Raw genomic sequence first — 11,540 nt, 5'->3', positions numbered from 1 at the left:
GGAATAATAATAATAATAGGGAATAAAAACCTTTAGGCCTTTGGACAATAATAATAATAATAATAATAATAATAATAATAATAATAATAATAATAATAATAATAATAATAAACAATAATAATAATAAGGTCATATAAGAATATAATACACTAACAATAATAATAATAATAATAATAATAATAATAATAATAATAATACATCAAGAATACCAGTAACTATAATATAAAATATGAATAATACAAAAATAATAATAATTGTTAAAATAAATTATCTATCTATCTATATAATGCACTGTAGGAGTCATTAGCACCGTTCCAAGATGGCCGCCCTGTAGACGCACCGCTCTAGTGGCCGCAGCAGTCGATGCGGCGTCTACGTGTCTAATGTCTATACATTCATGTGCTTCAGTCTAGAGGAAACAACGAGTCTCGGTGTGAATTTCATAATTTCTAAATGAAATATCAACTTTCAAACCCGGACGGAGCCTGGTTAAAGACGGTACCTCACGTGGCTGTTTTTAGTTACTTTTCTAGCTGGTTAAATTTATTTATCTCGTTAGATAAAGTGCAGAAGACGCTGGATAAGTTGTACTTATATCCTCACCTGGTTTGAATAATGGCTTATAAACCTCAATGAACTCAAAACTAAAGTGAAGAGACGTTTGTTTTTGACGGTCGGTCAGTGTTTAAAAGTTATCTTTAGCTAAGCTAAGCTAGCCGTTAGCCTCCTCTGGTGTGGTGCAGTGCGTGTTCCGCCCACTACAGGGCGCTGTTTAGTAGATGAACAATGATCCACATTAATAAGGACACTGGAGGTGGGAGAGATGAGTCGTACTACATTGGAGACTTCAGCAGCTCAGAGGATGAAGGAGAAAGGCAGGCCAGGGACCAGGATCGTCCCAGGACCAGGTGGACCAGGGACACCTCACCCCTGCTTCTCCTGGCTTTTCCCCAGGCTTCTGGTTCCCATTGGGGGGACTGTAGCCTGGACACTGGTGCTGGTCTGCAGGAGGAACACCAGGAGGATGAGGGTCCAATAGAGGACTGGATGATCCTGGGAAAAGTGGGACCAGAGGAGGAGGACTCCAGCATCCAGCTCCACCTGAGCTATGGGACCAGCTCAGAGGATGGATCTCAATCTGAAGACGAAGGCAAGACTTTAAGATCATTTCACTCAGTGTTCCACTTTGCAGACCTGGTTTCTTCTGAGCAAAGCTCTTTATGATTATTAGCAATTATATGTTCAATTTGTTTATCATCTCAAATCTTTACTTTTTACGACAATAATGTTTTATTTAGGGATGGATCGATATGGGTTTTTTAGGGCTGATGCAGATACCGATGTTTTTTTTACATCAGCCTTAGCCGATGACCGATACGGACTGACGATTTTCTTGAGCCGATATTCGGAGCCAATACTACTATTGCTCCCTCAATTTACATCATAAATATTACACAATGATGATAACAAATGGTATGAGTCTGCATTTTTAAAAAAGGAACATTTATTGAAATTAACAAAGGTGAGGTAGAACAAGAACAAGGAAAACATATTTAACAAATATTAAAAACAGGTGATGTAGAACAAGAACAATTAAAAAAATATTTCTGCTTTCTGTAAATAATGCAGATCGGCTAACGCAGCAGCCCGCATTGGTCAATGCCGATACACGTAAAAACGCAAAAATCAGCCGATAATATCGACCGGCCAATGTATCGGTCTAATTTCGTCCGCAAACAAAATCCTAATTTATTTTCCATCAGAAAACTCTTTTTATTTATTTATTTATTTATTTATTGTGATAAAATTACAAAAGACACCGGAATTAATTATTTAAAATAACACAATTTCATTTAAAAACAACAAACACATTTTCTGATTGAGAATAAATTGAGCAAAATCCCCTTTGATTTTTAAGTGACAACCTTTACAACCTGCTCAACCAGGGGTTTTCAACCCTGGGGTCATGACCCCATATGAGAGACAAGGGCAACTGGCGGTCCGGGGGCTAGCTTAGCTTTTTTTTTTTTTTTGCATTTTGAGGCCACCAAAGCAAATCCCCAAAAATTGTAATTCAAGAAGTTGGAAGGAATATGAAGCCCAACATAATACACAAAGTACAACAATGCACAAAGTACACAATACATTCCTAAAATACACAAAATGACAAGAAAAGACAGACACTTAAACAAACAAAATGACTACAAAAACACACAAAACAGCACATTACAGTATACTATAGCTCCAAAGACACACAATCTGTAAACAAAATGCCAGAATAATACACAACAAAAACAAAACCTCACAATGACTTGAAAAAACTGACAAAACATCAAAACCACAAAGACAAAAAAGGCCAAACCTCTATTTTCCTGCTGTATTAATGCTGTGATTGGTCATTATTCTAAAAGCTGACATTAATATTGATCATCCATGCTTTATGGGGTCGCATGGAATTATTCTTTTTTATTGAACAAAGTACAAATACAAACAAAAAGGCACCTTTCACATTTTTACAGATTATAGACAAAACAAACAAAAATAAATGTATGAACCAAAGTGCAAAACTGAAAAAATGGGTCGCCTGGAAATAGAATAGGGTTGTCAGAAATGTCTACTAATAATACTGCTTAAAATTATACTTTTAAATTTAGAGTTTTTTGAAACTGTATTTGTTTTTTAATTTTTAATTCATCTATTTTGCACAAATAAAAACACTATCCATAATATCAGAGAAATAGATGCAGAAAGCTCAAAGAGCTTTAATAATTATGATTTTTTTTTCAAATTTAAACACCACACACAATCTCTAACAACTGTATTCTATACGCTCACTTTCTCAAATATGAATGTAGTTAAAATAAAAATATTTGAGCTGGCACATAGTGTTACTTTGTGCACTAACCCTATTTGTAACACAGTATGACAAACATGATGAAAAAACTAATTTTAGAGAAAACAAAGTCTTTGAAATCGCCAGAAAAAAAATGTGATATAAAAATGGTTGTCATGACAATAAAAAGGATGGGAACTTTCTGTGGTCGACCAATTAAGTGAGAACCTTACTTTAATCACAATTCACTCAGAAATAATGAACAAGTTCTTCTAAAAACCAAATAAAGTTTCCTTTTGTGGTAATTGGAGCTGAAGGATTTTGGAAAATAATCTAATTGCGATTTTTTTCCCCTCAATTTTATGATTGTGATTTAATATTTGATTATTTTTCAAGGGCCTCTTGTCATGTATTTTTCAATGAACACAAGCAATAAATCAATCTATTTCATAATAAACAATTTCAGACTTATTTAAACTTTAAATAAATATAAAATGTACATTTTAAAGCACAGATTACAACAATAAAGCAAACAGATATGTGGCTTTACCTCTTCAACATATCACTTCATGTTTCATGAAATGTAAACATGTGGACTGCACTTCTTAAACACTCTCTGAACCTAACAGGACAGTACAAGACAGGACAAGGAAAAATAAATAAATTAAAAAAATTGCAGCCTTTGTGATTACAAAATCGCATTTTATAATATCGCGATAATATCGCAATTGCAATTAATCGTTCAGCCCTAGTGGTAATACAGTGAAAACTTCACAACTAAAAATACCGTTCCCCTCAGAACAATACGACTTTCTCTTCTGTCCTGTAGCAAACTTCACTTATTAAAAAAATACTAGTTTTTGTATAATTAAACAAAAATGAATAAAGTGCAAAGCGTTCACATGTTGTTAAATAAAGCCTGAAAGACCCTTATATTAACTGTGATATTAGTCCTTTTTTAGCAGCTTTAGGGAAGTTCTCAAAAATGTTTTAATGTATTTTTGTAAAAAACCAAAAAAGAGCAACACATTTTGTTTTTGGATTTATAAATGATCTGTTTATTCACTAAAAGATGAAATCATATAATCTTGTCCTTGCTCATTGTTTTCATTACAGTAGAAACGGATAGAATGAAAGACTCAGTGAATGAAGCCTGGGCTCTGTCAGCAAGAGACAAGGTAACGGAATCATCCACTAAGAGTACTGCACAGAGGTTCATTACGTTAGGTCACGTGTCAAACTCAAGGTCCAGGGGCCAAATCCAGCCCTTTAAAGGAGAAACGGAATCACCAACTATTTCAGTTGTAGATACCTCACTACCTCCAAATACACAAATTAAATAAAACTGCACAGTTTTCCCATGTTTATATCACATGATGGCAGTTTTTTTTTTTTTACTGAGTTTTCCAAAATCCTCCAATTATTCCCCAAAATTTCTCCAAATTTAATAAAAGTACAGTTACAAAATCTAGGAAATTGAAGATCTTAAGGTCACTTAATGCTTATATATTGTCTGTGCCTTACATTCTTTAAACACTATTTAACGTGAAAGTACAAATTATGGCACAAGAATGATAAAATTACTCGTTTTACCGTCTATAATCTGCAGCCCATTTGAGATTAAACTGGTCCGTATTTGGCCCCTGAACTGAGTTTGACACCCCTGCTTTAGATGCTTTTTTAATTGAACTGAATCTTAGCTAGGTTTGGTTATTGTATTGTATTGTAATATGATGTAAAAAGCATTAAAATGTAATTTATCTTCTATAGAAAGGCGTTGATTGGTGTGCGCCCAGTTCTTTTTCACGGCGTCAGTCCCTGATGTGCCAGATGTGCAACAGGGCGGGACACGTTTCTAAACAGTGCTTCTACCAGAAGGTCAAACATCTACTTTTTTCTACATTTGAGTGGAAAAAAAAAATCACAACACCTTGTTTGATGTGTTTTTCAGCAGAAAAGCCTCACATGTAGCCTTTGTGGAACAGGGGGCCACATCCACAGATCCTGTCCACGTCTTCACTGCCCCATCTGTGGACGCCATCAACATGGCCGCAGTGCCTGTGAGGTCCCTGCCGTTTGGAAACAGCAATGCCAGCGCTGCAAGATGACGGGACACCTTTCTGACGTGAGTGCCCGTCTAAGCAAGTTTGGGTCCCTGGGGCCCCCAACTCACGCCACCCCTAATGTATCATCTCTAGAAAACGACCGTATAACAACAGTTAGGGCCTTATAATTTCCACGTTAACGGAATTGCAGATTTATTGTTATTTCTGACATATGTTTTGTTTAATTATGGTTTGTTTTTTATCACTATTTCTTTTGTTTCCTCACAGGAGTGAAAAACTAGTTTTCTGAAAGAAAAAAAAAGATTATTTTTAAAAAGAATTGGAAAAAATAAAATGGATTTTAAACTGCATACATAAATATTGCAGGCATTATTACACACTGCCATCATAAAATCAAGTGTCAAATAACCATTGCAACACACTGAAAGCATTGTAATCACTGAATTATTGCACAAATACACAAAAATATTTAATAATTATCAACCAAAAAAAAAAAACATTTTTGAAATGAAAAGTCGATTTAAAATTGGCACCCCAAAAAAAAAAATCGCGTCATATGGTGAAATCGATTTTTTTAAGTATAGAAACAGTATGCTAATATAAAATAATCAACCGTGAAAAGATAAATTGATGCCTGACTTCGAGCACTCTGTATGTCTGTTTACTGTTAAAAAAAAAGTTCAATAAAGAAAGTTTGAAAAAAAAAAAAAAGATAAATAGATGAATATTGAATAGAAATAACTTTAAACTGAAATAACAAAAACTAATCTGAGTCACAAATAGAACTAAACATGTAAATGTGCCTTTAACAGCAAAATATAAAGCAAATGAAGCAGGCGGATCAGAACAAAATCCTGTGTTTTCATTGGTTGTCAGGTTTCATTTTGGACTGAGCAGCAGCCAATAGGAAGCCTCAGTCAGTGACACTTTTCACAACTTATTATGATTTTTTGTATCTGTCTAACTAGTCAGTTAGTAACACTTTAACCATCACTAGTTCACTAGTGCTGCTGCTAATGGCTTTACTAGTAGATGTCTTACTTCTACTAGTTCACTAGTAAACATGTTGGGTCCACTAGTCAGCATGCTACTAGTTTACGAATTAAGCCAAGTGAGCTTTTCAGCCTTCAAGTAACACACAATTGTATTAATAGCTAACTAGAGACCTTAATCCAGTGTTTTTCAACCTTAGGGTCTCCTGGAATAAAATGGGGTCGCTTAAATTTGTCTAGTAATTGATAAAACCAATGACCGATTAATATTATATATTATTATGTATATATCTATTTTTATATATATTCTTTTTCAAATTAAAACATCACACACATTCTCAAACAATTGTATTTTATACAACTTTCTACATTTGCTTCCTCAAATAAAATGAAGTGTAAACATATCTTAGCTAGCACATCCTGTCACTTTGTGCACAATTCTAGCTATTTTGTATTTGTTACAGTAAAACAAACATGATCAAACACTAATTCTAGAGAAAACCAGAAATGAGTGATATGAAAATGGAGTCACGGCCTGAAAACGGTTGGGAACCAGTGCTTTAATCAATGATTGACTAGTTAACATGTGAGTTTTTAGAAAATGTGTTGCTGAAAACTTTGAAAATATTTTTTGTCTAAAAAAAAAAAAAAAAGAAACATTTGAGTTTCGATTTTTTTTTCAATGCACTTAAAAATGACTGCAGACATCAGATATATTGTCAAAAGTGCAACTTTATTGCTGTGATTGTCCTCAAGAGTTAAAATGCATAGAACGATTTCAAAATAAAAAGTAAATGAGGCTCTGTCAGTCAACTATTTTAAGCTTTAGGATTTAAGAGGACCAATAAAATAAAATAATGCAAGTAAAAACTGTGGTGATAAAAACACATCGAATTTTTTAGCTACAAATTCGATAAATCGATTAAATAAATTTTTTGGCCCAGCCCTAATATATATTTCGCGTGCGTGTGTGTGTGTATTTTTGCAAAATCTAAATTTCTCATCTTTTTTTCTATATTCTTCAGGTCTGTCCAGATACATGGAGACAATACCACAACACAGTGAGTCTAAAGTTGAATACCTAAGATTGCATGTGTGTGATGTGAAAGGTGAACCAAAACATGCAGTATTTGTAAAAAAAAAAAAAAAATGTTTCTTTGCCCGTTTTTCTAGATCACGCCAGGAGCTCCAGTCCTACCACAGCAGACTGTTCACCACCTGAAACTCAAAAGGACTCATGCAAACTGCTACAACTGTGGATCACATGGGCACTATGGTTTTGTGAGTCGCAAACTTCTGCCAAATCTCCTCCTTTCCACATATTGTCAGTTATATCTGGATCAGTGATCCTGATCCTGGCACCATGATCATTCACACTTTCTATCCCCATTATTAATGAAACAGTAGATCAGTGGTTCCCATCTTTATTTCACACATTTTTGGTGACCCCCAGAGACATTTATTTATATATATATATATATATAGAATTAGCTTTTGCTAATGTTTGTTGTTGCTAGAATTGTGCACAAAGTGACAAGATGCACCAGCTCAGATAATTATACACAGCATTTTATTTGAACTACAGTTACTGTATATGTGAGAAAGGGAAAGAATACTTGTTTGAGATTGTGTGTGGTAAAGAATTATAATATTATAATATAAAAAATATAATTCTAATCAGTAATTTTCTCCCAATTACAAGACATTCAGGCTACCCATTTTAATTTCAGGCGACCCCACATGGGGTCATGACCCCAAGGTTGAAAAACACTGCAGTAGGTCCAAATGTATGGACACCTCGATTTTGTTGAAAAATCACAATGAAATGTACAATCCCGATCCCATTCGGATGAAATTCTGTTGGATAACTGAGGAACCAACCTGACATATTTGGTCATTACAAACAAGATGTGAGTTTTTGACACTTCACCAATAGTGAGAGACGAGGATTTTCTGATTTTTCAAACTAATCAAGAATCAGTATATAGATCCTCCAAAATGTCATGGAACCTTCCATAGTGTAAGATCTATGTTTAGTTTAAATGTTGTCACAATGAAAGTACGTAGATAAACACTGGTGTAAATCGTACTTCCTTGCCAGAGGTAATAGTAATATTATAAAGATGGAGCATTTTTCTAAAGCTTATTTTGTATTAAGATAATTGTTTTAGGAGTTACCGCTTTCACTTCTGCTCCCCCTGCCCTGGTTTTACTATCATCCAACCCTACAAGGTGGTGGTTTTTCTGTTTATCTCCATTTTGTGCTCAGCTCTCTGTGTCTCTGCTTTTCTCTTGATTCCAGGAATGCACACAGACGAGGATGGTCAGTGGAACCTTTCTTTCACTGCCGTTTGTTTGCCACTATGACTCAAAGGAAGAGATTCTCCAAAACGGCACCAGCCGTTTAAAAGAAGCCAAAGGTTTCACAATGTTGATTTATTATTATTATTATTATTATTATTATTATTATTATTATTAGACCATAGGAACATTTAAACTTTGGTGATAACAGTTTATGTGAAATTGTATACATAAGGCTGACATTACGCTGTCATTAGCATGAATAAGGGGTCCTGAAGGCTGTCATTAAGTGTCGTTTGCAAAATTATGACACTTTTGGAGCTATGTTGACATTTTTTGGGGTTAGGTGGAGGGATCTAGTGAGGTTAGGGTTAGGGTCACCAACCTTTCTTAAACTGTGAGCTACTTCATCGATACAGAATAGTCTGAAGGGCTACCAGTTAAAAAAAGCACTTCTTTAAATGCTAAATGTTCACGGTTTCACTTTAATCAGATGGTAAGTTAATAAGGAAGGCTAGCAGTAGGCTAACTTAAAAAAGTGGAAAATGTTTAAGTTTTAACATGCAAAACTTCTCCTAATTTATCCAATTGTATCATTTTTATTACATTTAATTGAAAATGATCATCTTCCTATTTTACTTGCTACTAACAAACAACTTAACTAATCGTGTAACGTAACATGTGTAAAATGTAACAATTATGTCATATTTCATGAAAATCCACCTTGCGTTTTTAAGAATATATCTTGTCATATTATACTGTATATAACATAACACAATACACATCATATTTTCAACACTTAAAAACATTTATCATAATGTTTCAGTGAAATTAAACATTTACAGTAAAGATGGTAATTTAATCCTAAAACTTTATCACGTGCTGCAGTATTTAACTAAGTAATAATTACATCATCTGTCATCTGTATTTATCTTTGTGGGTTTGAATCCTGGAAAGTTGATCAGATTTTAGATGGAGCTCATTGGTTAGTAGAGGTCCTGAGGGCCCCTCACATGGTCCATGAGGGTGTGTTGGTGATCCCTGGGTTAGGGTAGCGAACAAAGCTTAATGACACCTTATTCATGCTAATGACGGGTGTCATGTCATAAGAATGACTGCGTAACTTCAACCTTTATGTATAAAACTTCAAGTAAAGTGTTAACGAAAGTTCTTGGTGCCAAAACATTCATGTCTAATTAAATCTGGTTAAAAGATCTCAAGCGTACCCTCTTATGTCTGTGTGTTTTATCTTTTCAGAGCGTGTGGGATTTATGCTACATCCACAAATTGCACAACTGTCTGCAAATGTGAGTGAATTCTGTGAGAAACTCCAAGTGGTCCAGGTGAGGAACAAACCAAAGCAGAAGTGCTGCATCCAAGCTCCACGGAGGAAGACGTGGCCTGAGAGACGCAGAGAACGACGGCAGGTGAAGATGTTACGGAGGGAAGCCCAGGCCATGAGGGAAGGAGGAATACTGGGGAGGTCCGGGAATGGCGATAATGCTGAAGTTTGCCCCACAAACCCCTTCGGAAAGCCTGGTAGCGGACAACCATCACCTGAACCCAAGAAGAGCAGAAGTGATGAGATGGGTTGCAGAAAAAGAAGTGGGAAATGGAAGAAGATGAGAAGAATGGGACTGAAATGTAGGGGGTTGTATTCCCACAGTGACATTGGGAGTGAAGGACACTTTACAAAGCACAGAGTTAAATAGGAATAAATAAAGTGTGAAATGTTTATATGAAAACATCCAGACTACCTCTAAATAAACCTACTATAGATATTTAACAATGGGTCACAGCAAAGATTTGACCAACTTTTTACTCAGACTTTAATCTGAGTTTTATGGAATTGAAAGGCAGAAACATTTACCTTGAACCCAACAAAGAACTACCTCTTAATCCTAGCATTAAACTCAAGGTTTTACTATTTGTTATGACAGATTATGTGGCTCCATTCTTGGTAAATTATAATAGATTGGATACAAGATGGGCTTTCTTTACCTTTGTGTAGTTTCAAGTCTTGCCCAAAAGCTATCTTGACATAAACATTATTCTTTATTTATTTATCCTTTATATATCATAATTCTGTTTTTGGCTTTTGTCCAGGCATTGATAAAGGATTCTAATTTCATTTTAAGTGTTGATCTAAATTTTATTTCAATCAATTTAATGATATTTTTATTGTACAACAAGAGCGCAAACCTCTGCCATGTGTCAAATATCCTCTTTGCCAGATATTCAGTTGTCAGTTATCTGGATCGTCAGTGATCCTGGTCATGGTACCATGAATGATCGTTCACACTTTAAGGATTGTACGGAATTTCTATCACCATTAATAACTTTACAGTAGGTCTTTGAAAAATCGCAATGAATGTGCAAACCGGATGAAACTTGGTCGAGTAATTAAGAAATGAATCCGATATAACAGTCAAATTTCATAAAGATCAGTCACTTACGAACCGAGATCCATTTTTCAAATTTTGCCAATGATGAGAAATAGAGATTTTTTTTGATTTTTCAAACTGATCCTGTGTAATAATTAAAATGTAGTCAAAATATTTGAAGGACTTTTGATGTAACCCTGATGATAATGATCAGAAATAATCAGGCTCGTATCTTATCCCTGAACAGCAGCAGCACTGATACCACATATAACTGCTCCACTCTTTCCTGTCCTGTGCAAGTTAAATCCCCTTGAATTTTGTGTACTATTTCTCAGCATTAAAACACGTGTTGTATTAAACTAAAACTAAAATGACTTGTAATTTGTTAGATCTACAACATATATGTCAAACTCAAGGCCTGAGGCCAAATCCGGCCCTTTAGAGCACCTAATTCGGCCTGCAGGAGAAAGTAAAAATGACAGAGAAAACATGAATTATTGTGTAAATTACCAAATTCACCAATTTAATGAAACTCCACACTATTTTTCAGGGCTTGCATTTTCCCTTAGTCATTTTTAATTGCAAATTGTGGAAATAACTCAATTTTTCTACGAATCTAGGAATTTCTCCAACTATTGCACAAAATTCCACTCAATTACACACAAAATTGGTAACAAAATCAAGATTTTTTAAAGCAAATTGAACGCATGAAAACAAGGGCACAATGATGTTAAAATTGTTCTTTCCCCCCTATCTATAATCTGCGGCTCATTTAGATTAAACTGGTCTGTATTTGGCCCATGAAATAAAATGAGTGACACCCCTGATATATAACATATAGATGGGGACATTTAATACAGTACTGGCGAGTGATGTGTGAACGTGGAGTAGATCTACATCTGCCTTCAAAGCCTCCCTCATGTTTGTTTCCTATGAATTATTAATGAGCGCAGCGGATGCCCAG

At 34.8% G+C, this 11,540-nt stretch overlaps 1 protein-coding gene across 2 annotated transcripts; it reads left to right on the top strand.

The window, feature by feature from the left end:
- The first annotated feature begins 342 nt into the window (after positions 1 to 342).
- On the top strand, positions 343 to 10,079 carry LOC114471310 (zinc finger CCHC domain-containing protein 7-like). 2 transcript variants are annotated; one of them, XM_028460032.1, is made up of 8 exons: positions 343 to 1,150; positions 3,950 to 4,011; positions 4,604 to 4,711; positions 4,788 to 4,958; positions 6,917 to 6,952; positions 7,065 to 7,172; positions 8,194 to 8,311; positions 9,450 to 10,079. In XM_028460032.1, exons 1-8 carry the CDS (start codon positions 787 to 789, stop codon positions 9,902 to 9,904), a joined length of 1,422 nt encoding a protein of 473 aa, XP_028315833.1. In that variant the 5' UTR covers positions 343 to 786; the 3' UTR covers positions 9,905 to 10,079. The 2 variants fall into 2 exon arrangements, with proteins under 2 accessions (XP_028315833.1, XP_028315832.1); XM_028460031.1 differs by having other exon boundaries at positions 4,785 to 4,958.
- Positions 10,080 to 11,540: the final 1,461 nt, after the last annotated feature.

The sequence above is a fragment of the Gouania willdenowi genome, chromosome 10 (genome assembly GCF_900634775.1).
Source record: "Gouania willdenowi chromosome 10, fGouWil2.1, whole genome shotgun sequence".
Lineage (NCBI taxonomy): Eukaryota > Metazoa > Chordata > Actinopteri > Blenniiformes > Gobiesocidae > Gouania > Gouania willdenowi.
This window is presented reverse-complemented; position numbering and strand designations above follow the sequence as displayed.

Excerpts from the sequence above, each read along its gene's own strand:
- LOC114471310 (XM_028460031.1), top strand. The coding sequence starts at position 787 with ATGATCCACATTAATAAGGACACTGGAGGTGGGAGAGATGAGTCGTAC. Across the intron at positions 1,151-3,949 it reads ATCTCAATCTGAAGACGAAG|TAGAAACGGATAGAATGAAA; the intron begins GCAAGACTTTAA and ends TTTTCATTACAG. Across the intron at positions 7,173-8,193 it reads CACATGGGCACTATGGTTTT|GAATGCACACAGACGAGGAT; the intron begins GTGAGTCGCAAA and ends TCTTGATTCCAG.